The 25,684-nt window shown below is 42.0% G+C and overlaps 1 protein-coding gene across 1 annotated transcript in view; it reads left to right on the plus strand.

Moving 5' to 3' along the window:
• WLS (Wnt ligand secretion mediator) overlaps positions 1–25,684 on the plus strand; it is a 132,503-nt gene that overhangs the window by 39,534 nt on the left and 67,285 nt on the right. The window contains 1 exon segment of the mRNA XM_074221212.1: positions 15,774–16,046. Coding sequence (XP_074077313.1) covers positions 15,774–16,046 — 273 coding nt within the window.

Here is a 25,684-nt window from a genome sequence, read left to right on the forward strand (position 1 = left end):
GTTCTCATGTACCTGCCAGGCCCTGTGCTAATCACTGGGGATACAAAGAAGGCACACAGCAATCCTTGTCATCAAGAAGCTCACCGTGGATGGGGCTGGCAGGCAAGGTGGCAAGGTCTCTGGACATGGGTGACACATAAAGAGAGTGTGCATCTCATGACTGAAGTCCATCCTGAGCAGCTGGAGAAGCCCAGAAAGGCTGCCCATCTGGAAAGGCCTTGAAACAAGCCAGTAGGCAGAGATGAGGAGGGAGAGCATTCCAGGCCTGGGGACCCAAGCACAGAGGGTAGTAGCAGCTGGTTTCCTCCCATGTCCTACTGTGTAGGGACTCATCAGATGAAAGTTTCCCAAACAGCAGGAGCCTAGCAGCTGAAATCGCAAGCCAGAGAATGCTGGGAGCTGGTTTCTGGTTTTCAGAGTTTGGCAATTATCTCTTGGCAAGAGGGAATTGCTGTCGAGACTTTGACTTAGCCAAGATCCATTTATTCTGAGGCTGTCCTTGTGGAGGGGATTTTTCTCATTCTGGTTTTATCCTATTATAAGCAATGTGGAAGAGGTAGCAGGTGGCTTTCTTTTTTCCCTGAAATGAAATCTCTTTGTTGTAGAGAATCCAAGGAGGTCCTTCGCCAAGATTTGGAATTATTTTCATCATTCAACAAATGTTTATTTAAGTTTTTATTATGTGCAAAGCACTGGGCTAGGTGAGGTGAGGAGAATAAAATGAATTAGGGGCAGTAATTATACATAAGACCTGAGGAAGTAATGAGGGTGGATCATGACTTAAAATAAGCTGGCCCCACTTTCACTATTGCTCCAGCCTCTGTTTCCTCCTTTTTCTTCCAACTCCCTCACTTGGGACTGTGCCTCAGCCCTTCTTTCTACCTCTAGATCTGAGAATAGCAAACAACTACCCCTTCCAGGAAAAGGCTCATGAATCGGTTGTTCAATATTTTTTGCCTTCCTGATCAAAACATCCTTCCCTTGCCAACTTTCTACTATGTATTATGATCTTCTATTTTGATATAAGCTCCTTGAGGGGCAGGAGGCCCTCCCTTTTAGTATTTAAATCCCTAGCCCATAGAAGAATGTTTGGCTCTTGGTAAGTGCCAATAAATATATTTTTTTTCATTTCTTTAAACATTTCTGGACCTGGAAACCTATACAGGTTGCAAATACAGTTACAAATCCAGAAATCTCATGGGAGATCATGAGGTCATTTATTTATGAAAATGGGTGTGTGATGAAAGTCTTTCTCTAATGTATATGCATATCAAGTACTGTAGAAAAGCCGAGAATGCAAATTGAAAAGGAAGACAAAATGGTGGAACGACCCCTATGGAAAGGCAGATGGAAAAGTCCCAAGGTCCAGAATGTTTTCAGTAGTGATCATGAGCTCATCCAGAGGATGAAGAATGTGTGGGACCAGGGAGGAAGGTGGCTTAGGGTTGAGTATTCAAGGTTGGGATGATGGAGGTTTATCCAGAGCATTGGAATAATGTCCATGGAATGTGAAAAAACTGGAGCGAGGTAGTGAGTGATTCCTCTCATGGAAACTTTGTTCAGTGGCAAGATTGAATACCATATAAGAGAAGCATGGACAGGCAGGGGAGAAGACATGGGGGAGGAGAGATATGACGCCTGTCCTCTAGTATTGAGATGGCTGTCTTTTGTTTGAGGGAACAGACATAGCTCTCTCAATCGGTTCCAAGAAGGCAAGAATGAAAGCAGATTTTGGTTCATATAACGAAGGAAATTCCCAATGAAGACTTCAGATCTGCAGCTAGAAAGGGCTTCAGGGGCCATCTAATCTAAGTCTCATTTTACAGAGGGAGAAACTGAGGCACAGGAAAGTTCAGTGATTTGCCCAAGATCATATAAGTTGTCAAGTCAAAGGTGCAATTTGAATCCAGGGCTTCCTAATACAAAACTAGTGTTGTTTCCCTCTGAGTTATCTTGGTTTAGGAGGGAGATAGTGGCCCCCTTTCCAACCTATCCCCTGAAAATTTTTAAGCCAAGGCTAGATTATTTAGATTGAGTTAGACTAGCTGGCCACTGAGATCTTTTTTTTCTACAGATGCTCTGTCTGCTATCTATTCTATTTTGATCTCCACTTTTACAGTGAGTGGCCGTTTCTGGTGGGGTATAAATAGAGTGTATTGTAGACACTTCCATTGATGAAGAAGGTGTTGGGGAGTGGGACCAGTACTGAAGTACCACTGATAGAAGTCATTGAGTTCATTCAGAGAATTGGTTTAGGTACTTCTTGGGGTTCACCCACCAAGACTGCTGTGGGTGTGTTCACAACAGGAGCTGAGGACTTCAGGGAGTTTGCCATCCAATAGCTGATGAGTTCCTCTGGCCTTGCCCAGTTTCTGAGATCATAGGGCAAGGTAATAAAATCTAAGATACCATAATTCACTTTCCATAGGTGGTCTTGGCAGCTTCCCCGGTCATTTGGTTTAAACCGTTTTTGATCCAAGACTTGACATGAAGTCAGAATTTCAATGTGATGAAGACTGGCTTACCCAGTACCAGAGCAACAAGCCAAAGCTTTCCTTTGCTGACTTGAGGTGTTTGGGGGTGGGGGGATTGCGTTGTGTCTTGTTTTTTCATAGATGTAGTCCCCTTTTTACTTTTTAAAAAAAAATCTAAGAGAATAGGAGATAGGTTTACTTGTGGTCACATTTTTAGTGTTAAAAATTGGAATAAATTATTAGATTTTTAGGACTTAGAAAAAAGATCTTATTGATCATCAAATCTGAGTATATTTTTCTAGGTAGGGAAACTGAGATGTAAATAACTTGGGAGTGTTAGCTTTATACTCAGAGCTTCAGAAGATCTGTATTCAAATCTCATGCTGAAACTATTTGTGTGACCTTGGGCAAGTCATAACCCCAAGGGTTTAAGTGTCTTCATCTGTAAAATGAAAGAGATTGGATTAGATGGGTACTCAAGACTCTTCTTACTGCAAGTCTAGGTTTCTCTGAGCCTATTATCTTACACAGGTCACACAGGTCTCTTAGGACAGGCACAAGGGTAGGATAGAAAGAACATTAGCTATGGAGGTAAGAGGACCTGTGTTTAAGTCTTGCTCCAGATATCGACTTGCATGACCTTAACTAAGTCCTCAGTTACCTCCTTAGTAAGATAAGGGATATAAGGCCTCCCCTTCTCTCTCTTCCCTGAGACCCTTTCCGGCTCTAGGCTCCATCCTGTGTCTGAAATGGTAGGTAGGATTTGAACCTGAGCTATCATGCTCCATATCATGTGTTCTTTCTACTGTGATACAATTCTGTTTCTAGCCTATCCTCTTTGCTACTGGTCATTCAATCTAGGAGTCACTTTTTAATAAAATTAATGATGTGTGTTGTATATATTTATATATGTATATATGTATGTATATGTATATATATGTATATGTATATGTATATGTATATATATATATATATATATATATATATATGTATGTATGTATGTATATAAAGCCCAAGTATTAGACTTGGAGCCGGAAAGCCCTGAGTTCTGGTTCTGCCTCTTATACTTGCTAAATGGTATAACTTTGGGAAAATCCCTTAACCCAAGACTCCATTTCCTCCCTTGTAAAATGGGGGTATTAATTAGGATGGCAGCCCCACTCAACCGCTGTTGGGTGAGTTGAGGCTCAAATGAGATCATGTATATAAAGGTCTTCATAAAATCAATACCAAAGAGGTCCCAGGTTATTCCAGGTAGCATGGAGCCATGTTTAGAGAGGCAGGCTTGGAGCCAGGGAGACCCACGTTCAAGTCTTTCCATATATTGACTGAGGACCTTTGGGTGGGTGCCTCAGGCCAACTGTTAAGTTGCTGAAGTTGCAGTTCAGATTGTGACCTATCCTGATAGGAAAGGGAAGGGAAAAGTATTTATTAAACTGGCATTTGCTAAGAGCTTTATAAATACTGTAGTGTTTGAGATGTTGGCCGAGAAGGCAAGGAACTGGACCTAGACCATCAAAGGTCCAGTTTTTATCCCTGCCTGGAGGAGGGTTATTCATAATGATGATGTCATAATAATGAGAAGCAGCTTGGTAGTGTGGAGAGAATTGGCTTCAGCATCAGGAAGAGTCCTGCTTCTGACCCATCCTCCCTGGGTGATCCTGGGCATGTTGCTTCATTTCTCATGTCCTAAGTGATTCTCAGACAGTAAATGGAACTGCTCTGATGAAGGGATTTTTCCTTTGGGTGGTGGTGGGGGGGAAGGAGTCACAATTCTGATAAAACAATTTTAGAAGAGGTCTCTAACTGAGTGTAGGCTAGGAAGAAAAGATGATCTGGCCATGTGGCCAGGGGAAGGGGCAGGTAACAGATGCCTAATGCCATCTTCATCTCAGGAAACATCAAGAAAAGCTTGCCCAGAGAATCAGGGGTATCCCCTTCTCCCCAGGGTGGATGTTGGGGAAGGTTATGGGCAACATGATGAGTAGACATGGATGCACTTCTCTCTAAATCATGAGAGGGAGTAAGATCTCAGATGATGAGCAATCATCTCCATCCAAGAGACCTGATGGGACCTACCACCAAGCATTCGTGGTCCTTGACAAACTTATGTTTTATTATATTTTTACAAAATGGGATGAGAAAAATCAGACCCAGCTTTAAAAACCTTTGTTTAATACAGCATTGCAGAATAGTATGTGAAACTTTGGCTCTGGCTTCAAGAGTGATTGGGCTCCAATACTTCCCTGTTCCCTGGGAGCTAGGCCAGTCTGATACAATAAGCCAAGGAGAGAAGATGCTCCCTCGATGGATGGATGGATGAATAGCTCCCGACAAATGTCGAATGATTCTTCCGTTCTTTGGAGCGATTCATCTTTGGCTGGAGGAGTGGTGACATCACAACCCAAGCGTTTAAAAACATAGGACTTGGTTGAAAGCCAACCTGAGTTTATGCCATTGCTTACTTCCGTTCTTGAAACTTTTGCAGATGAAATTTCACTGGCTTTTCTTCCTGTGGATCCTTAATAATCACAGACAGAAACCATGGCATTAGAAAGGACTTCTCTGTTTTCCTTTCCTCTTTTGATTTCCAGTGGAAGCTTGGGGTTTAGACCCAAGGTCAAAAAGAGAGCTAGATTTCTTGGAGCAAGAAGTTAGTGTAATCAAACACTAGCAATTCCTGGCAAGAATAAGTAAGCTATGTTTTTGTTCCTAGAGTTTGAGATTATTCCATATAGTAGGCAATTCTAATGAGTACTCGGCAAATTACATGTTTCTGTGTCTTGCTAATAATAATGATTAACATTTCTTTATCTCTTTAAATCACTCTCCATGGATTATCTCATTGGATCTTCTCAACAACCTTGGGAGGTGGTTACCATTATTATCTCCATTTTACAGTTGAGGAAACTGAGGCAGCTAGTGTCTGAGGCAAGGTTTTAATTTCTAAAACACCTACTAAGTGCTAGACACAGTATTAAGCATTGGAGATGCAAATAAAGGCAAAAGATGGTTTCCTTAACCCAAGGGAGGTCACTCTTCAATGAGGAGACAACCTGCAAATAATGAAGTTGAAGCAGGTGAAATGAGAAGAATCAACAAGGGGAAGCCCCTGAGATCCAACCCCAGTCTTTTCTATTTATGACCTTTAGGATCTGTGAAAAGTATTAAATTAATGAGTGGAAAAACATACTTCCTTGCTAGGTGTTAGGCACTGTACTAAGGGGTTGTGCTCAGTGAAGCAGATCTTACTTTCAGGGAGCTTACATTCTAATAGTTTATCAGGGAACAAGGAAGAAGCCATTTGACAGGTTCTATCCAAAAGTGTTGGCACTACTGAGGTGATTACTGTGAATGAGCAAATGAATGAAAATTATGAAGATGGTGCAAGTCCTTGTTCTCAAGGAATTCAGAGGGTGGGAATGTCACATATGGGCCCAGAAGCATAGATGGTCTGCAGGTCAATGGCAAGATGACAGGAATGGATGGCAGAATGGAATGTGAAATGTTCACAGGTTAATTTCTGGATCTTCATTTTCTTATCTATAAATTGAAGGGATTGAATAGTCCCTTTTATCACATCTTTTCATAACTTTCCACACCAAAGTGACTCTCCCTGGCCACCATGTCCCCATGTGTATTGTCTAACATGAGAATGTCCTCCTTGGGAACAGAGACCCTTTTTTTTGCTTCTGTAGTTGTATCCTCAGTGCTTGGAAGACAATAATCATTTAATAAAAATGTTTGTTTGATTTTTTTCATTCATTCATTTAACCCAGTACTCTAAACTTATGAGTGGCACGTTTCCTTTGAGCTACTTCCATTCTGCCTTCCTCAGAGGGCAGCCCCCTCACTGAGGAGGGCATGCTATGCTGGGTACTCCTGTGCCAGTGTAAGAAGTCTTTGTAGATTTTTTTGTGTCTTGACCGCACTAGGGGATTCCCCTCCAGGGTTGGGGAAGCAGACAATTTTTAGGGTACCTTTGCTAGCCCCTTTCTCACATCAGAAGGTGAGCAGTATGATCCGTAAAAGGGCTGCTCATTCAGGCAGGGGAGCTGCCAAATCCTACTGTTGCTTTCGGTTGGAAAATAACCTGTGGCCTGGGCCACTTGTGTGTAGGATTGTGATTCCAGTCACATTGTATCCACACCTGCTACTTCTTCGCTTTTCTGTAGCCACAGGACTTTGGGGAATGGTTATAAGTGATGGCTTTTGTTGCATACTTAAATTTGATTTAAGTGGGGAGGAGTTGCCCGAAGTCAGCGGCCTCACTCTCTCTTCCAAAGTGTGGCAAGACAGAGTCAAGACTGGCCCTAGATGCAGTGGATGACCTTGGCATCTTTGATGTCTGCACTCTAAGCATTCCAGAACATCCTCTTCAGATGGCTTCATGACCACTGGAATGAATTGTTCTCCTCTGGCCATTCCATCACATGCTTAGGGTAGACACCCCACATAACTCACCCATGAGCTTAGGACTCCCTCAGTTGCCATCAGTTAGCCCATCTGCCAAAACAGTAACTACCCCAAGCATCTGAAGAATCCCCTCCCCACCCCCACCCCCATTGGAATTGGCAGAGAAGGAAAAATGGTTCCAATTTCCATGAAGGCTGATGAAGTAGGCTCCATGGAAAGCCTAGAGCTTGGTCAGACATAGAAGACACCAAGGTCATTCATGCTGTGCATCCCAGGTAGTCACAAGCCATCTGACTTTTGTGGGCTACTGGACTTAGATGACTCTGGAAGAGAGAGGGAGCTTGACAGCTTTGTGCAGCTCTACCTCACTTCAATACAAGTCATATGCAAGTCAAGACATCACCCTATGATCTCATTGGTCCTCTTCAAAAATGAAGGATGAACAGCAAGTATAAATTACCTTTTAACTAGTCTACCCTCCACATTCCTTTCCCTTGCAGCTGTCAGCTAATCATTCTAGAAAGTTCAGCCCACAACAAAGTTCTTCCATTAATTTTGGGAAAGCCTAGTGTTTGATGATTCAGAGTTCAAATGCAAGGAGGACAGATGGGTTGCATCCTTGGGGTTTTCGGTCCCAGGACTGGGACTATGTCTACTGAACACCTGGGAGAAGTAAAAGATGGTAGCATCAGAACTGCAAGATTTCTCACAAAGAGGAAGGGATGTTTTTCAAGGTCATCCTGATAGGAAGTGACAGAACTAAGCTTCCAACTTGTTTCCTCTAAAAATATCTCACTCTGCTTTCCATTATACAACACTCCTGTCACAAGAATCTTAAGGTGGGAGATGTTACCCTCAAAAATCCAAAAACTTCAAGGGACTTATGAACCTTAGAAAAAGCAAATACTTCAAGAATGGGGATTCTTATCCTGGGCTCCTTGTTTGGGTTTTTTTTTCCTTTTTCAAGGCAAATGGGGTTAAGTGGCTTGCCCAGCACCACACAGGTAATTATTAAGTGTCTGAGGCTAGATTTGAACTCAGGTACTCCTGACTCCAAGGCTGGTGCCTTATCCACTGTACCACCTAGCCACCCCCTTTGATTTTTTTTTTAAATTAGTTGGAGAGCTCCATTTCAGGTTCATTGGATTGCTTTGTTGTTCTCCTTATTTTGTCATGTGGATTTTAAAAACATGGTTCTGAGATGGGATCCAGCTCAATGGTGTCAAACTTAAATAGAAACAGATCACCTATTGACTTAGAAAAACCACGAATTACCATTATCTGCTATATATATTTTTGTTAAATGTTTCCAATTTACATTTTAATTTGATTCTGGATTCACTCCAGTGACACACCTATTGTTCAGAGGATTTACATGACTTCTCAATGGAATTCATAACTACCCAAGGAATCCCTAATTGAGAAGAAATTTCTACTCTATATACTTCCATTCTTTAGTGATTCACCCTCTCATCAATGAGGGTACTTCTTTCACTGGGATAATCAATCCAACAAACATTTATGATGTCCTTGCTATAACCAGTAATGATACAAAGACATAAATGGAGCTTACAGTCTACTGGGAGAAGGAGGGATAGGATATAGCATCTTCACAAAGAAGAAAAGATATAAACAAAATAAGAGTGGATTGCTTGGAGCTGAGGTAACAAAGAGGCAAAGAAATCAGTAAAGAACTCTGGAGGAGATGGTCCTGATGCTGAGGTGTAAAGAGAGTTAGGTGAAAAAACTAAGAAGTGGGGGGGTGGAGAAGTGTTCTAGGCAGAGATAGGACATGGAAGTAAGAGAGGAATGTGGTGCTGTGTGACTGAAGGAAATATCCTCTCCCAAATGCAGGATCTGCTCAAGTCTCAGGATCTCTTCTTCTGGGTGACTTGCTGCTCTGTAGCTACCAGTGTCCTGGTCAAACTCTCCCTAGTTGGCAATACAAAACTGGAAAGAAATGGACATGGCTAATGGGAATGGTCCTAGGTTAAGAGAGTCCCAGTGGGAAGGGACTTCAGAGGGCTTGGAGGTCAGTTCCCTTTATTTTCTAGATGAGGGAGGAAACTTGAGAAGATGGATAATGAAGATGACGTCATTGGAGCAGGTATGCCCTCGCAACCCTTGTCTTCTAGCACAGTAAGGGTGTTTATGGAGTATCTGCTTTCTGTGTGATCTAAAAGGACCAAGACCAGGGGAGTTCAATGGTTCTCCTATTGTTAAAATGAAGAACTAAGCCTAACTGTTCCCTAAGGTACATGTCTGTTGGCGTCCCATGGGAAGAGAAGCCCAACAAGGAAAGCCTTTAGTCAACCTGTTCTCTACCAAAGCAGACTGTTATTATGTAATTAGTACCAGTATGTGTTCTGGGAAGTAGTTCCCTGCAGTGACCTCCTAGGAGGATGAGCCCAGGACAGACAGTCAGGAATCGGTGTCACCTGCAACGAGGAAATGGCAGACCTACTGAGCTGGGGACACCAGGGAGGTTGCCCCACTATTCCTAGACATGCTTCCCTGTCAGAGGCAAGCTGGTTGTGCTCATCACCTAGGCAAACATTCCTAATATTGTTGGCCCAATGTCATTCATCTAGGTCTTAAATACACAAAACTATGACTCCCTAGCAAAAACACATAGAATGAATTCTCAGCACCAGAGACTCAGATTCTGTTGCTTCTCTTACATTTCTGTCCCCAGAGGCTGAGGAGTGTGTGGGAGCACCCTTTCTTCTGTGTTGAGTTTGGATTTTCATCTTTCCTTTTTCAACTTAGCTCCTTTTGTCCCTTGGGGAAGCAGGGCTCCCCTGTCTGACAACCATCAGCATGGTTTCTGTTGGATTCTCCATGGACTTGGTTCCCATTTGCCCTGGATTCTTCCCATTTGGAAACTATGGCAGTTCACTTGCAATCAGAAGGAGGGAACCTCCTATGGGAGGGTGTATAGGGGTTATTTTGGGGGGCTTCTGTATATGTCACCCTTCTCAACAGACAACTACTCCTCTTAACCCACCAAGAAAGAGAGAAATTCTGTCAAAGGGAGCTGGTGTAGAAAAGGAGAAAGAACTGGGCTCCTCCAGGGGACCCCTGATTGACCAAGCAGGAGATGCTTAATTGAATCCCCCAAGCCATTTGGTGAACTGAAAGGATAGAAAGTACAAGAAAGGCAAAAACATCCATTCCTCTTTGTGAGAAGGCCTTCCAGTTTTGAGGCTACCATCTTTCCCTTCTCCCAGGTGTTCAGTAGACATAGTCCCAGTCCTAGGACCAAGAACCCCAAGGATGCGAGAGGGATTGGAACACTAAGACTTTGTCCCTTTGGGACTTTGAACGGGCTCATTCACCACTCAGAACGGAGGTTATATGGTTCAATGGAAAGAGCAATGAATGTAAGGTCAGAGGACTTGGATTCAAATGTCACCTCTAACACTCCTTATGTGCTGGTGGGACTATCCCTTCTTTCTTTGATTCTTCAGTTTCCTCATCTGAAAATTAAAGGACTAGATGGACCCGTAGATTCCTCCCCATTTCTAAATCTATGATTTTATGTATGTGGAGACCCTGGGAGACAAGGAATTTTATAACTTCTAAAGTAAAGGCAGCTGGGGACAAGATAGTGCACAGAACTTGGGGCCTTGTCGCAAAAAGATATCCTCATGAGTTCAAATCTTACCTCAGACACTTACCAGTCATGTGACCCTGGGCAAGTCATTTCATCCTGTTTGCCTCAGTTTCCTCCAGTAAAACAAACTGGAGAAGGAAATGGCAAGCCATTTCAGTGTCTTTGCCAAGAAAACCTCAAATTGAGTCATGAAGCTATGGATGTGATGGAATGCCTGAAAACAGCTACTAAAGCAAAGCAAGTCTACCTTTGGCAAGTTCCTCTTCTTCTCTGGGCCTTTTTCCCCTTTTCTGGAAATAAGAAAGTTGTTTTAAATGATTGATGCAGCCCCTTTCAGCTTTAAATCTTCTAGAATATTTGTAATATTTGATGTATTTTCAAACAAAGGAGAATCATAGTTTTGTGATTGCGAACATCTAAAGCTTCAGCTGAATAGGAATGAGCAATAACAAGACTGAATGATCTCCCTAGCCTCATTTTCATCATCTGTCAATAGGTCTAGATGTCCTCAGCTCCTAATCTACAATCCTCCTTTATGTGAAAATCATCCTTTTCTCTGACTTCAGAAGAACCTCCCAGTTCAAACAAAAGGACCATTTGAGGTTTTGTTTTAAGGAGAAGTTGATTTCCTCATTCTCTCTTCAACATGCCCCACACTCTCCCCTCTACCCCCACTCTGTGTCTTTATTCCTCCCCTTGTACCAGATCTGCTCTTCCCTTTGGCATGGGTTCAGTTAGATTTGTCCCCATGAAGGCCACCTTTGGGTAGGGCCATTGTCTCTAGGAGACTTTGTTCAAATCAAAGATTGTTGAGGAAGAGTGAGCTCCTGGGTCACATTGTGATCATGGATCTAGATTCAGGACTAGGCTGGACCTTAGAAGTCCTAGTGTACATCTCTCAAATGAGAGAATGGAAGCCACCTGCCCAGGGTCAAATATCTGGGAACATTTGAACCAGGACCTCCATAACAATGAGCTTGGTAGTCCATTCAGTTAGCATATCAGTTTATTCACTAGGTTGCTTCTTTCCTCTCCTTCTCCTCCTCATCCCATTGAATTGACAATCTTAGCCATCCTCCTTTTGTGTGTATTTTATTTCTTTTTTTTCAAAGATCTATCTTCTCTGATCCCTCAAAACAAAAGAAACAAAACCCCTAGTATATATGTATAACAAATATGTCAAACATGGGACCCTATGTCAGTCAGATTAAAATATAATTGGGATGGGGCAGCTAGGTGATGCAGTGGATAGAAATCTTGGAATCAGGTAGACCTGAGTTCAAATTCAGTGCCAGACACTTAATAATTACCTATCAGTATGACTTTGGGCAAGTCACTTAACCCCATTGCCTTGACAAAAAAACAAAAACAAAGTAAAATTTAATTAGGAAATATTCAACAAAAGAAATAAAAATACCATAGAATAGATTTTTTAAGTCAACATACAGTCTGCAGGGATCTTTATGTGTGGTTTGGTAACCCAGATTTCTATTTGAGTTTGACACTGTAGATACAAAGTCAAGCACAACAAATGCCTACATTTTGCTGATGTTAGTCAGTTGTTCATTTATGTCTGACTCTACTTGACCCCATTTGGAATTTTCTTGGCACAGATTCTGTATGGGTTCGCCATTTCCTTCTCTAGCTAATTTTACAGCATTGAGACAAACAGAGCTTCAGCCCAGATCACACGACAGTAAATGTCTGAGTTTGGATTTGAACTTTGGCCTTTCTAATTCCTCATCCTATAGAACATCTCAGTATCTTTTTTTTTTTTGCATCTTCCATTTGTCAGTTGGTGTCTTAACTCTATGGGTTGTACCATGTCTGCATTTACTGATAGTAATGTAAGTATAGGCTCAATTGCAGAAGCCTAGAAATGTTTATCTTGAAGTCATTGGATCACATTTACAGTGGAATGGACCCTTAGAGGTCATTGAATCCAAATCTCTCATTTAATGAATGAGGAAATGCACAGGGCAGGATGCAATGTGTGGCCCAGGTTCTTAGACATAGGGTGAGAGTTGGGATTTGCACCCTGGCCTTTGTCTCCAAAGCCTTCTTCCCATTGTGCTACATTCCCATTCTCTTCCCATTGTACTGTATACTGGATCTTTGCTTTCGCATCTGTAAAATGGGAGACTGAGGCTTGCAGGATCATAAACTTGGGTTTTTTTAAATTAATAATTTTATTTTAATATAATTGATCTCCTATAACCCTGATCTCCTATAACCCTATTTGTTTTATTTTATTCACTAAAAATGAGAAATAAAAAAAATATTCTGAGAAAATAGAAATCTGGGTTACCAAACCACACATAAAGATACCTGCAGGCTTCATGTTGACTTAAAAAAAATCTATTCTATGGTATTTTTATTTCTTTTGTTGAATATTTCCTAATTAAATTTTATTTTATTTTATTGTATTTTTGGTTCCAAGAAGCCCTTTGACAGTCTGGTGAAGCCAGAACCAAAATGATGAAGAATATCTAAAGGAGGTGATGATGGATCTTTCTAATTCTAAGATCAAAGATCATCTCATAATAATAGTTTTTTTTTCTTCTAAGGAATGAGATAATAAATGACAGGTTGAAAGGAGGCGGATTTTGTCTCTGGTCTAGTTTTTGAAGCTTAAGACTCATCCCTATTGAGTCAGGTTTCCAAGAATAAGGTAAAAGTCTGCCTTAACAGACCAATGACTTAGGAGAGTGCCCAATGAATCAGAGGGGGTATGTGGGAGAAGGCTGTCCCAAGACAGGAGGTTGTCAGTGGTGATCATTACTGACTGTTGAACTGACTACATAGGATGATCTTATGAAAGACCTTCAAGAAGAATTGAGGAAGGATGAGGTAGAACAGGGGAGGGATCATTTTTAGCCATTTGTGGATTTTGACTTTTTTTCCCTAATAATATAGGGGATCACTGAATGTTAGCACTGGAATGGAACCTTCTAGTCATAGGTCTAGTCAGTACGTTACCTACTGATTTTAGAATGAGGCTCTAGACCTGTTCCCTGCATATTAGCAAGTCATTTGTGGCCGTTTCTGCGTAACAAGAGACTCATTTTTCAAATGGGATGGAGGAGGAGGAGTATAAATAAAAAAAAGGCCAAGGTCATTTTGGAAGAAGTTTTTAGAAATCTGTGTGATTATCTGAGCTATAAATGGGACCTACCCATGACTTGGCTCTTCTTGCTCATTTCCCCAACCACAAGACTCAAGGCCCTCTTTGGATGTTTGTGGCCCAGGTTCTTAGCCCTGGGCTGAGTCAGGATAACTGGAGTCTCCATTGAGTCTCCATTGAGTCAGGTTTCCAAGAATAAGGTATACGTCTGTCTTAACAGGCAAATGACTTAGGAGCAGCCCCAGTGAATCAAAGGGGGTGTGTGGGAGAAGACTGTCCCAGGAAGGGAGGTTGGCAGTGATGACCATCAAGGCATGGTCTAGCTATTGGACTGACTCATAGGATGCTCTTATGAAGGGCCTTCAAGAAGAGTTGAGGAAGGATGACTTAGAATTGGGGGGGGGTCATTTCTAGCCTTTTGTAGACTTTGACTTTTATTCCTAATAATATAGGAGATCATGGAATGTTAGCATCGGAGTGGAACCTTCTAGTCATAGGACCAAAGCCTGTAAGGGATCTTAAGTGCCCATCTAGTCCACATCTCCCTTTTTACAGACTGAGGAAACTGAGGCCAACAGAGATAAAGAGACTTTCCCAAAATGACCCAAGTCATATCTGAGATGGAATTTGAACTGAGGCTTTCTGATCCTGACTCTTCTGATCCTTTTTTCATTTTATGTGTGAGGAAACTAAGTCTCAGAGAAGGGAAATGACTTCCAGGTCTATTTGATAAGCATTTATTAATTGCCTACTGAGTACTAGGTCCCAAGGATACAAAGATATATGTACATGCATGGGGAAAAAAATCAGACCTTACCCTTGAAGACTTTACATTTTTATAACACATCGACAATGCATAGTAATTTAAGAAGGGACAGAACTTGTATCATTAGAGAAATTGACTGTTGCTGCTGTTGCAGTGAGAAAGATCTATTCCTCTCTGGACTTGGCACCCAAGCTCTGTTTTGGAGGTAGAAGGACCTGAATTTGAATCTCTAATATTCCTAGCTGTGTGACCCTGGGTAGATGACTTGCCCTCTCTGAAATGCATGTTTTTCATTTGTAGGATGTGATAGGATAAAAGATGTCTTTCATTTCTAAGTCTGTATTTCTATAATCTGTGAGAAAGTTGCCAGACTGGGTCCATAACCTGCATCTGATATTTATTAGGGAGTCAGAGGTCTTTGCCTATAAGTTCCAGTAGCAGCAGCAGCAGCAGCAGCAGCATTTATATAGCAACCATTTTCCAGTTGAGGAAACTGAAACTGAAAAAGGTTAAGTGACTTGCCCAAGGTCACACAGTTAATAACTCTCTTAAGTCAGGATTGGAATGCACATCTTCCTTACTCCTGGTCACTCTTTACACTTTGAGTCTATTGAATCCATTTCTCTTTTTTTTACAGATGAGGAAACTAAGGCTGAGACAAGTTACCTGACTTGGCCAGGGTCACACAGTTAGTGCTATTTCTGCTTTGTCATTTCTCTAGTGACCATGGGCAAATTCATTTAGGTCTGAACCTCAGTTTCTCAAGAGAGCTAATAAAACCCAGTGCACCTCCCTCACAGGGTAGATATCCAGAAAGCATTAAATGGCAGTCGTATTATCCATGTCGTTAGCAGAGGGGCTGGCCAGCACACCAACAAGTATTGATCTAAGTTGTCCACTGGTGTATTCCAGATCCTGGCTAAGCCCTGAAGCTCACCTACTAATGGGTCCATACCAAACTCTGTCCCTACAAGACGTATTGGGATTGTCTGGAAGGCAAAGTCAGAAGAGAAGATGTGAACAGTGGGTATGGGGCAAGGGGATATTGGAGTTAAGGCTTGAAGGAAGCCAGGAGAGCTGAGAGCTAAAGGGCAGAGGGGAGAATTTTGTAGGTGTGCAGGCCAACTGGGAGGGAGGAGATGGAAGCTGCACACAAGGATTAGGGAATAGGTCCAGATCTTTGAATCCTAGAGGATGATATTACTGGTAGGAAGAAGTGAGGTTGTGAAGGGCTTTGGATTCCAGATGGAGGGTCCTGGAGGTCCTCAGTGGTCACTGATGTTGAGAGTATAGGGAAGTGCATGGTCATCCCTGCACATTAGGAAACCTTGAATCCATTGGTTCTCTTCAACCGAGAAAATGTTTTCCTCCTTTCAGCTCCTGGCCCCACCACAGCCATGTCCTACATGTCAGTGAAATGTGTGGATTCCAAGAAAGTGCATCACAAATCCAAGTGGTTCATGCCTTGGGGCCCCAACCAGTGTGACAAGATCCGGGACTTTGATGAGGCCCCTCCCCGGCAGATTGAAGCCAACGACATTGTCTTTGCTGTCCACGTGCCGCTGCCCAACATGGAGATGAGTCCTTGGTTCCAGTTCATGCTCTTCATCCTCCAGCTGGACATCGCTTTCAAGCTCAACAACCAAATCAGTAAGTTTGGGCCTCCTTCTGCCTGTCCTGTCCCAAGAACCAATGGCAGGGCTGGCCAGGGCAGAAGAGGCGGCCTTCAGAGGTTGGGGGAGACAGACAGAGACAGAGGCAGACAGAGACAAAGAGACAGAGAGAGACAGAGAGAGACAGAGGCAGAGAGACAGAGACAAAGAGAGACAGAGACAGAGAGAGACAGAGAGAGAGAGAGAGAGACAGAGACAGGGAGAGACAGAGAGTGGCAGAGACACAGAGACCTAGAGATAGAGTCAGAGAGAGAGAGAGAGAGAGAGAGAGAGAGAGAGAGAGAGCAAGAGAGAGAGATGGCAAGAGACAGGGTGCAAGGAGGGGAGGGGAAAGGAGAGAGATGAGTAGCGTCAAATGAAAGCTCTAAACATTACCCCATGGGATCCTGGCCCAGTCACTTAGACCACTCTGTGCCTCATTTTTTCCTCACTTGCAAATGAGGGACTAAAATTCTTGCAACCCAGACAGCTTGAATTCAGTGACTTCTTCAGTTTCCTCATAGTGGATCAAGCATCGTGGTAACAGTGGCCTGTGAGTTCTTAAGGCTGGGAATGCTTGGGTTCCAGCCTCCTTTGGGAGGTGAGGCAGGGGACACATGTTTACTCTCTCCAAGCCCCAGGCAGCTGCCCTAAGACTAGACTTTGTACAGGGAAGGCTGACTGCATGGGAGAATGGAGTTTCCTGTGCTAATGAAATCACAAATCTGGTCATCCCCAAACAGCAGATGACCAAAAAGACATTAATGCTTTAATTAGAGTTCCAGACTTGGACAGAAGACCTGATTTCAAATCCTGCCTCAGAACTGAATGTCTCTGGGCAAGTCACTTAACCTTTGTTTGTCTTAATTGTAAAATGAAGAAGTTGGACTCCAGGGCCTCTCAGGTGCTTTCTAGATCTAATTCATGGTCTTCTCTTACTGATCTAGGTTCAAATTCCAACTCTGCCACCAAATACCAGGGCCACTGTGAACAAGGTCACCACATTTCTGTAGGTTTGGAGATTTGGATTAGGTTTTGTTCCTAAGAACCCCTGCCTTTCCCAATAGAGTTGTTTGGTGAAGCTGTTTTAGCATAGTTTCTCTGCTACCATTCTTTTTCTTCTTCTGTTGTTATCATTGCTGACCTGAGCACTCGTAAGACCAGGCAAAGTGGGCGCTATCCAAGTGGAGTCACTCAAATGATCCCAAGAGGTCTCTTGGCTCTAGGTAGTTTCCTTGTTAACCTGCCTAGAGTTACCACCATCAAGGCCTCCCTTTGAGTTTTCAGAAGAATTGGTTTATTTTTTATTTTTTTTAAATTTTAAACTATTTTATGAATTCATTATTTTATTAACATTTGCTTTCTTAAAATTTTGAGATCCAAATTCTCTCCCTCCTTCCTTCCCTTCCTTTCCTCCTCCCTTGTTGAGATGGTGAGCAATTTGATATCATTTTACATGTGCAGTCATGCAAAACATTTCCATATTAGTCCTATTGTGAAAGAAAACACACACACACACACACACACACACACACACACACACACACACACACCACACACACACAGCCATCCCAAGAAAAATAAAGTAAAACAAATGCTTTGATGTGCATTCAGAATCCGTCAGTCCTCTCTCTGGAGGTGGATAGCATTTTTCATCACGTATCCTTTGAAATTGTCTTGGATCACTGTATTGTCGAAAGTAGCTAAATCATTTACAGTTGATCATCGTACAATTCTCCTGTTATTGTCTACGATATCCTCCTGGCTCTAGCATTCCACTTTGCATCAGATCATTTAAGTCTTTCCAGGTTTTCTGAAATCATTCTACTCATCATTCCCTACAGCACAATAATATTCCACCACAATCATGGACCACAACTTATTCAACCTTTCCCAGTTATGGACATTCCCTCAATTTCCACTTTTTTGCCATCATAAAAAAAAATTCCTATAAATATTTTTGTATATTTAGGTCTTTTCTTTAAATTTTTACAATGTCTTTTTGAAATACAGGATTTCTGGTTTAATATGCATAGTTTTATGGCCTTTAGGGCATAGTTCCAAATCACTCTCCAGAATCACTGGATCAGTTCACAACTCCACTAATGGTGCTTCAGTTTCCCTATTTTTTCCATATCCCCTCCAACATTTGTCATTTTTCTTTTCTTTCATGTTAAACAATCTGACAAATGTGAGGTGGAGTTTTTTAATTCATATTTCTCTAATTAATAGAGATTTAGAGAATGTTTTCATATGAGTATAGATAGCTTTGCTTGAAAACTCTTTCCTTTTACTATTATCAATTGAGGAATGGCTTATATTTTTATAAACTTGATCAGTGTTTTATATATTTGAGAAATGAGTTTTTATCATTATTTTCACAGTTATGATTACTAATTCTGTATTTCCCTCCATTCTAATTTATCCTTCTCTCTTACCCTATCCCTTTTCAGTGGCTACTGACTCCCACCTCTCCCAATCTGTCTTCCCTTCTGTCAGCCCCTTTTATTTATTCCTGACTTTTCCTATTTCTCTGTACTCTTTAACTGGGTCTATTATTCTCTCTTCAAGCCATTTCAAATGAAAGTAAGGTTCAGTCATTGCCTGCTACCATCACCCCATCTGCCCCTTCACTGTAAACACTTTTTTGTTTCTCTTTTGCAATTTATCCCATTTTACCTCTTCCTTCTTCCATCTCACAGTTTATTCCTTAATCTTGCTTTATGAAAATATCAGTCAACTCATACCCACATCCTCTCTCAATATATACCTCTACCTTAATAGTGATAAAATTCTTAGGAGTTACAAGTAAAATCTTTCCTTGTAGGAATGCAAACAGTTTAATTTTATCTTATCCCTTATGAAAGTCCTTTCTTGTTTACCTTTTTAGTCTTCTCTTGAGTCTTGCATTTGAAAAATCAAACTTTTGAATTTATTTCTGGTCTTTTCATTAGGAATGTTGAAAGCTTTCAATCTCATTAAATATTCATTTATAATATTAAATATAATTATAATCCGCTTAAAATTTCTGAATTTTCTGGGTAGGTGATTCTTGACTGCAATCCTAGCTCCTTATCCTTCTGGAATATCTTATTCCAAATCTCCTTATCCTTTAATGTGGAAACTACTAAATCTTCTGTGATCCTGACTGTGACTCCATGATATTTGAATTGTTTCCTTCTTTTTTTCTTTTAGTTTTTTTTTTTTGCAAGGCAAATGGGGGTTAAGTGGCTTGCCCAAGGCCACACAGCTAGGTAATTTTTAAGTGTCTGAGACCGGATTTGAACCCAGGTACTCCTGACTCCAAGGCCAGTGCTTTATCCACTATGCCACCTAGCCGCCCCCGAATTGTTTCCTTCTAATTGCTTGCAATATTTTCCCTTTGACCTGGCAGCTCTAAAATTTGACTTTGATATTCCTGGGAGTTTTCATTTGAGATTAAGAGGTAGCCAGTGGATCTTTTTGAGTTCTACTTTGCCCTCTGGTTCTAGGATATCAGGGCAGTTTTCCTTACTAATTTCTTGAAATACAACATCTTAGGCTCTTTTAAGATCCTGGTTTTCAGATAGTCAAATAATTCTTAAATCATCTCATCAATCTATTTTCCAGGTCTGTTGTTTTTTCAGTGAAATATTTCACATTTTTTCCTGTTCCCCCCCCCCCCCCACTCTTCATTTTCTTTTATTGGTTTTTGAGATCTCATTAGCTTTTACAAGCCCAATTATAATAATCAGGAATTATTTTCTTCATTGAGCTTTTGTAACTCCTTTTTCTATATGGTCAGTTCTCTTTTTTTTTTTTTTTTTTTTTAGAATGTTATTTCCTTCAGTATTTTTTGGTCTATCTTTTACCAGAACTGTTGACACTCCTTTCATGATTTTACTGCATCAGTCTCATTTATTTTTCCAGTTTTTGTTTTGCATCTCCTATTTGATTTTTAAAATCCTTTTTTGTACTCTTCTAGGAATTCTTTTTGGGCCTGAAACCCATTTACAATTCAACTTTTCTTTGAGACATTAGATGTAGCTGTTTTGACATTGTCGTCTTCTGAGTTTCTGGTTTGATCTTCCCCATCTGAATACTAACTTTGTCAGGTTTCTTTTTTTGTTGTTTGCTCATTTTTCCATCTATGTGTTGACTTTTAATTTTATGTTAAATTTGTGCTCCGGGGATGGGATGAGGTGGGACACTTTCCCAAGCCTTTTTTTTTTTTTTGTGCTGCTGTTGTACCAATGTAGTATTATATAAGGAGATGTGAGGTCATTGCTCTCTTGACCTGTGCTCTGGTTTCTGAATGACCATAAGCACCCTTTTCTGCCCTGGAGCTATAACCAGGGTCCCTGTCCCTTGAGGTAGCATGTTCTGGTGTGTTAGTGCTCCTCCTTGCCATTGGATCCTGACCCAGCACTATATATAGGTAATGCAACAGGGTACTACACCTGTGCCAACAAAGAGTCCCTTAAAATCTCTTTCTGACCAGTTGTCCCCTATAATCTCCCTTCTCATTTGTGGACTGAGAACTCCAAAGGCCATCACTGCAGATTCATGCACCCCTAAGACCTTCTGCTGGCTTGCCTGGATGTGGTCTGGCTGGATTGTCCTCCCCTTTCACCCCAATGAGTTAGATCATTTTTACTGACATTTTCAGTTATTATTGAGCCTGAAAATTATTTCAGCCTTCTAGGATTCATTTTGTAGTTATTTGGAGAGGAATTTGGAAGAGCTCAATTAAGTTCCTACCTTTACTCTGCCATATTGGCTATAAATATTCAGAAGAATTTGCTAAAAGATCATGTTATTGGGGGAAAGGTAATGTTTGCCCACTGTTTCATTCTCCAGAATGCCATTAACTTATAAGACCCACAAGGAAGGAAGAGATTGTAGAGTCAGGGGACCACAGATTTAAATCTGGAAGGAAACTCAGAAGCACAATGTCCAATCCTAAGAACCTGACAACAAAAGGATAGTTTTCAGAAGATCAAAACACAAACTCAGAAGACAACAATGTCAAAACAGCCACATCCAAAGCTCAAAGAAAATTGGATTGGTAAATGGATTTCAGGCTCAAAAAGAATTCCTAGAAGAACACAAACTGAAGCTGAGACTTGTCGAGGGTCACACAGCTAGTAAATCTCAGAAACTGGATTTGAATTCAGGTCTTCCTGACTTCAGGTCCAGCACTCTCCCCAAGGCACCATTGGGCTGAAATTCAGGAGGCAGTGGTTTGAATTTCTGCCTTGCACTTTGTATATTAAGCTTAATGTGCTTTGTAAATACTAGCTATGATTATCATATTTTCTATTTAGGAGGTTATGTGTCCCCACACTTAAAGTAAAAGTACATGATGCCCATCTATTGACTTTCACAGACTACAACCCTACCATGACTGATAGTCTTAGAAAGGGGTCCAGCAAGATAAAATGACTTGGTCGGGGCATGGGGCACTACAAAGGGTTTATGATAAGATTCTCAGGCAGATCCCCAAGGCCCTTCCATTGGTTATTTTGTTGTCTTTCAAGGCATTCTCTATTGATGCAAAGTGGCATGGCAGTCGGACTCTGATACACAAACCCAGTTAATGCCTGATGCCATCCTATTGTCCAGAAACTGATGAGAGAGGGTTTTCTCCTGCGCAGGAAGGCCAGGCGGGGGGTGCACTGTGTGGGCTGCTGACTTTCATGTGGGCAGGTTGGCGGTTGGGTTTGGGGGAGCTTACCTTCCACAGCTTTGTTTGTAGATGCTCAGGGTGGCTTTGATTTAGGCTGATGCTATCTTTTCCCAGCATTCCTCTCCCCCACTCCACCTTTTTTGCCCAAGACCATAAAAGAATTTTTTATGAAACTCCATGGCTCAGAACTCTATCTCCCAGGGAACCTCAGAGGCAGGAAAACTTGCCTCCCTCCTTAGGGAGACAGAGAACCCTTTCCAGGAGCTGGGGATTTGTTGGGTTTTCTGATTTTACAAGTGATTCTGTGGTTCAGGAACCTTCTCTGTTTGTTTGTTTGTCTTACAATGATACCAAAACAAATTTCATTAGGACAGTAGCTTGGTGGAAAGAACCCTGGCTAAGGAGTCTGCAACCTTCAGTTCCAATCCTACCTCTTTCCCTTACTTTACTCCCTGTTTATACTTGAAGCAATTCACTCAGCTCCTTCCTATCTCAGTTTCCTTACCTGAACACTTTCTACTTCTTATGGCTACTCAGGCGCCAAGGACAACACCAACTGTCAGGGAAAGAAGCTGGAAGGGACAGCAATGGCGCTGCGAGTGTCTTTACTAGTCTAAACAACTGCTCCCACCAGTGTAGGTTGGCACCTTCTCTGCCACTTTGTCTTAGGGCAGGGTTTTCCACCTAGGGAATATGAACTTATTTTAAAAATGTTTTGTTACAATTTTAGTGTAATTGGTTTCCTTTGTAATACTTTGTAATTTATGCATTTAAAAACATAATTTACTACTACTACTACTACTACTACTAATAATAATAATAATAATAGTAGACATTAAAAATATAATCCTGAGAAAAGAGACCCAAGGCTTCACCAGGTCAGCCAAGGGAGTGTGAGGGGGGAGGTGTTCTGTGCTTCTGACCTGGACAGTGGACTGGGATACTTGGGGGATGAGTAGAGGTCATATGGGAGTTGGAGAACTCCCATTCAACAATGCCCAAGTATTTGTTGTGGACCTTCTGTGTTCTAAGTACTGCTGTGCCAGGCCCAAGCCCTACTCCAAAGGAGTTTACATTCTAATGAGGGGAGATAAGAAGTCCACGTGTGGGTCCCTGTCTTTGTCTATAGCTATGTAGATTCATACCTACAGGACCAGATTTATACAAGCTAGTTAGATATAAGATCATTTAGGAGGGAAGGAGAGATGAAGCAGTTGGGGGCCTTAGGAAAAGCTTCCTGTGAGGTATTATAATTTTACAAATATATTTTGCCTCTATTTTACAAATGTGTTTTGCCTCTATTTACCTGTTTTACAAATAGAAAGAAATTGAGGCCCATTGACTTAGCCAGGGTCATACAAATAGTAAGCATCAGAGGCAAGATTTGACTCCAGTGACTGTACAACCGAGATCCACTCTAGGGTTTTTTTGTTTTTTGTTTTTTTGCAAGGCAATGGGATTAAGTGACTTGCCCAAGGCCACACAGCTAGGTCATTATTAAGTGTCTGAGGCTGGATTTGAATTCAGGTCCTCCTGACTCCAGGGCGGGTGCTCTATCCACTGAGCCACCTAGCTGCCCCCAAAATCTACTCTTGAACCCTCTGTCCATCCTTGCCCATTTCCCCATTACCTCCTCTTCGCACAAGTCCTTCTTCCAGTCCCTGGCTTGAGCTAGTAGGAGAGAGTGGACACTAAGGCTCCCAAACTGGACTGCAGATTCCTGCGTGGGCCCGGCCGTGGTTTGGAATCACTTTGACTGAGTTGAGTAAAGGAATCAGTCTGATTGGAGGGCTTCTAAGTCACGCAGTCAGATAGTAAAGATTCTTCACACTTCATCCTAGACATCAGGATTAAAAAAAGAATAATTCCCACCCAAATCAACCAAGGCCTGGAAGGTTTTCTGGGGAGCTGCTCATTGTTTGGGCTGCTCTGGCATTGGTTCTGCCTGCTGCCCTTTTGAAAAAGGAAGGGTGGGAATACCGCCTCTGGCAGGGAGCAGGGAATCATGGGGGGCTGCTGAGCGGTCTGGTAGATCTCTGGAAAGACATAATAAACATAATCCAGATTAAAAAAAAATATTTAGCAGACCTTGGCCTCTTTTCTTTTTTCCTTTTTAGGACAAAAGTTTCCCAAGTCCCCAATTGCCATTCAGGGAAAACTCCTTCCAGCTCCTCCAAAGCCAGGAGGTGGTTTCAGTCTTTCAAAAGGCTGAGGATAATAGATTTACAAGGCTGGGGGGTGTGGGGGTGTGGGGGTGTGGGGAGGATGGGGGCAGTTTCAGCCAAGCAAGGGACTTGCAGATGTTTGGGAACTGAGTCATTGAGCTTCTACTGGAAACCCATTAAAAAAATAGAATCCAGGCCTGGTCCATTGCAAATCTGACTTGTTTGGTCTCCAGACCCTGGCCTGGAAGGAACCTAGACTGAGAGATCAAAGGGAGGGCCTTTCCTGGGAGTCTGCCTGTCTTGTTCTCACTCCTTCAGTGGGCCACTGGCTGGTGACTTAGAGGCTCTGGCAGTGGCATGCATGCATGCATAAATGAATGAACAATGCATGTATGAATGCATGAATAAAAATGCATTTGTTAATCACATATACCTTTCTAATAGCTGTACTAACTGTGAGACACATAAATGCAAGCAAATAAGACTATCATTGGGGGCAGCTAGGTGGCACATGGGGTGGCTTGGCGCAGTGGATAGAGCACTGGCCCTGGAGTCAGGAGTGCCTGAGTTCAAATCCGACTTCAGAGTGTCTGTGTGTGTGGTGTGTGTGTGTGTGTCTGTGTGTGTGTGTGTGTGTGTGTGGTGTGTGTGGTGTGTGTGGTGTGAGTGTGTGTGTGTGTATGTGTGTGTGGTGTGTGTGGTATGTGTGTGTGGAGTGTGTGTGTGTGTGTGTGTGTGTGTGTGTGTGTGTGTGTGTGTGACAGTAGATGGAATGTTAGACTGAGAATCAGGAAGACTCCTCTAAATCTGGTCCCAGACATTTCTTAGCCATGTGCTCCTGGATAATTCACTTCACCCTGTTTGCCTCAGTTTCCCTATCTGTACATTGAGATGGAGAAAGAAATGGCAAACCACTCCAGTATCTTTGCCAGAAAAACTCCTAAAGGGGCTACGAAGAATTGGACATGACTGAATTCACTGCACACCGACATATATATGTCTGTAACTACATGTGAGTGTATCAAGCCCATACTCTAGTGACCAAGACCTGGGATCCATGTTTTCCTGTGTCTAGCCCTCTTAAGTCTGCGCCACAGGCCCCAGGTGCTGGAGATGGGAGGAGGTGGAGACTCATGGAATGCCTCATCTCCTCCAGCTTCATTTCCCTCCCTTACCCCCTCTTCAAAATTCAGTATTTACAAGTCTGTTAGGAGACTGGGGAAATCAGTGTAGCCACTAATTTGAGGAAAGAAAGAGACTAGCAAATGGAGAGCAGATGCTATCTATGAGTTTTTACACAGTGGATGATTAACCCAGACTGGGCCAGGTTGGGGTTGGGATGTTTGCTTGCCCTGATTCCCAGGATTATCTATCTTTGTTTGGGGAGGATCTTTGCTAGGCCTCTGGGACTTTTGAATGAGAATGAACCCTTTGGAAGTTGTTTGTATTGGCTGGAAGTCTGGGAACCTTTTGGTTGTATTTGCTTTGGGATGTAATTATTGATAAGCCGTTTTCATTTCCATAACATCCCTCTAAAAAGCCTTCCCTGATCTGGTCCCCGGTGTCTCAAAAAAAGAAAGCCTTTCTAAGTGAAAGGGACCAACTGGGGCCACATTCAGGAATCTAGCCAAGATTAGCTCTGTGGCTGGTTTAATAATGCTTGGGAACTTCCCCATAAAACGAGGAGCCCCGAGCAGGTCCACAACTCACTCCAGCTCCAGACACTTGTCTGTCTTTCTTTGTCCCTTTCAGCCTTTTTTGAAATTTCATTTTTTAAATCTATTCATTTCACCAGCATTTATT

Source organism: Macrotis lagotis, chromosome 2 (assembly GCF_037893015.1).
Source record: "Macrotis lagotis isolate mMagLag1 chromosome 2, bilby.v1.9.chrom.fasta, whole genome shotgun sequence".
In the NCBI taxonomy this organism is placed as follows: Eukaryota; Metazoa; Chordata; class Mammalia; order Peramelemorphia; family Peramelidae; genus Macrotis; species Macrotis lagotis.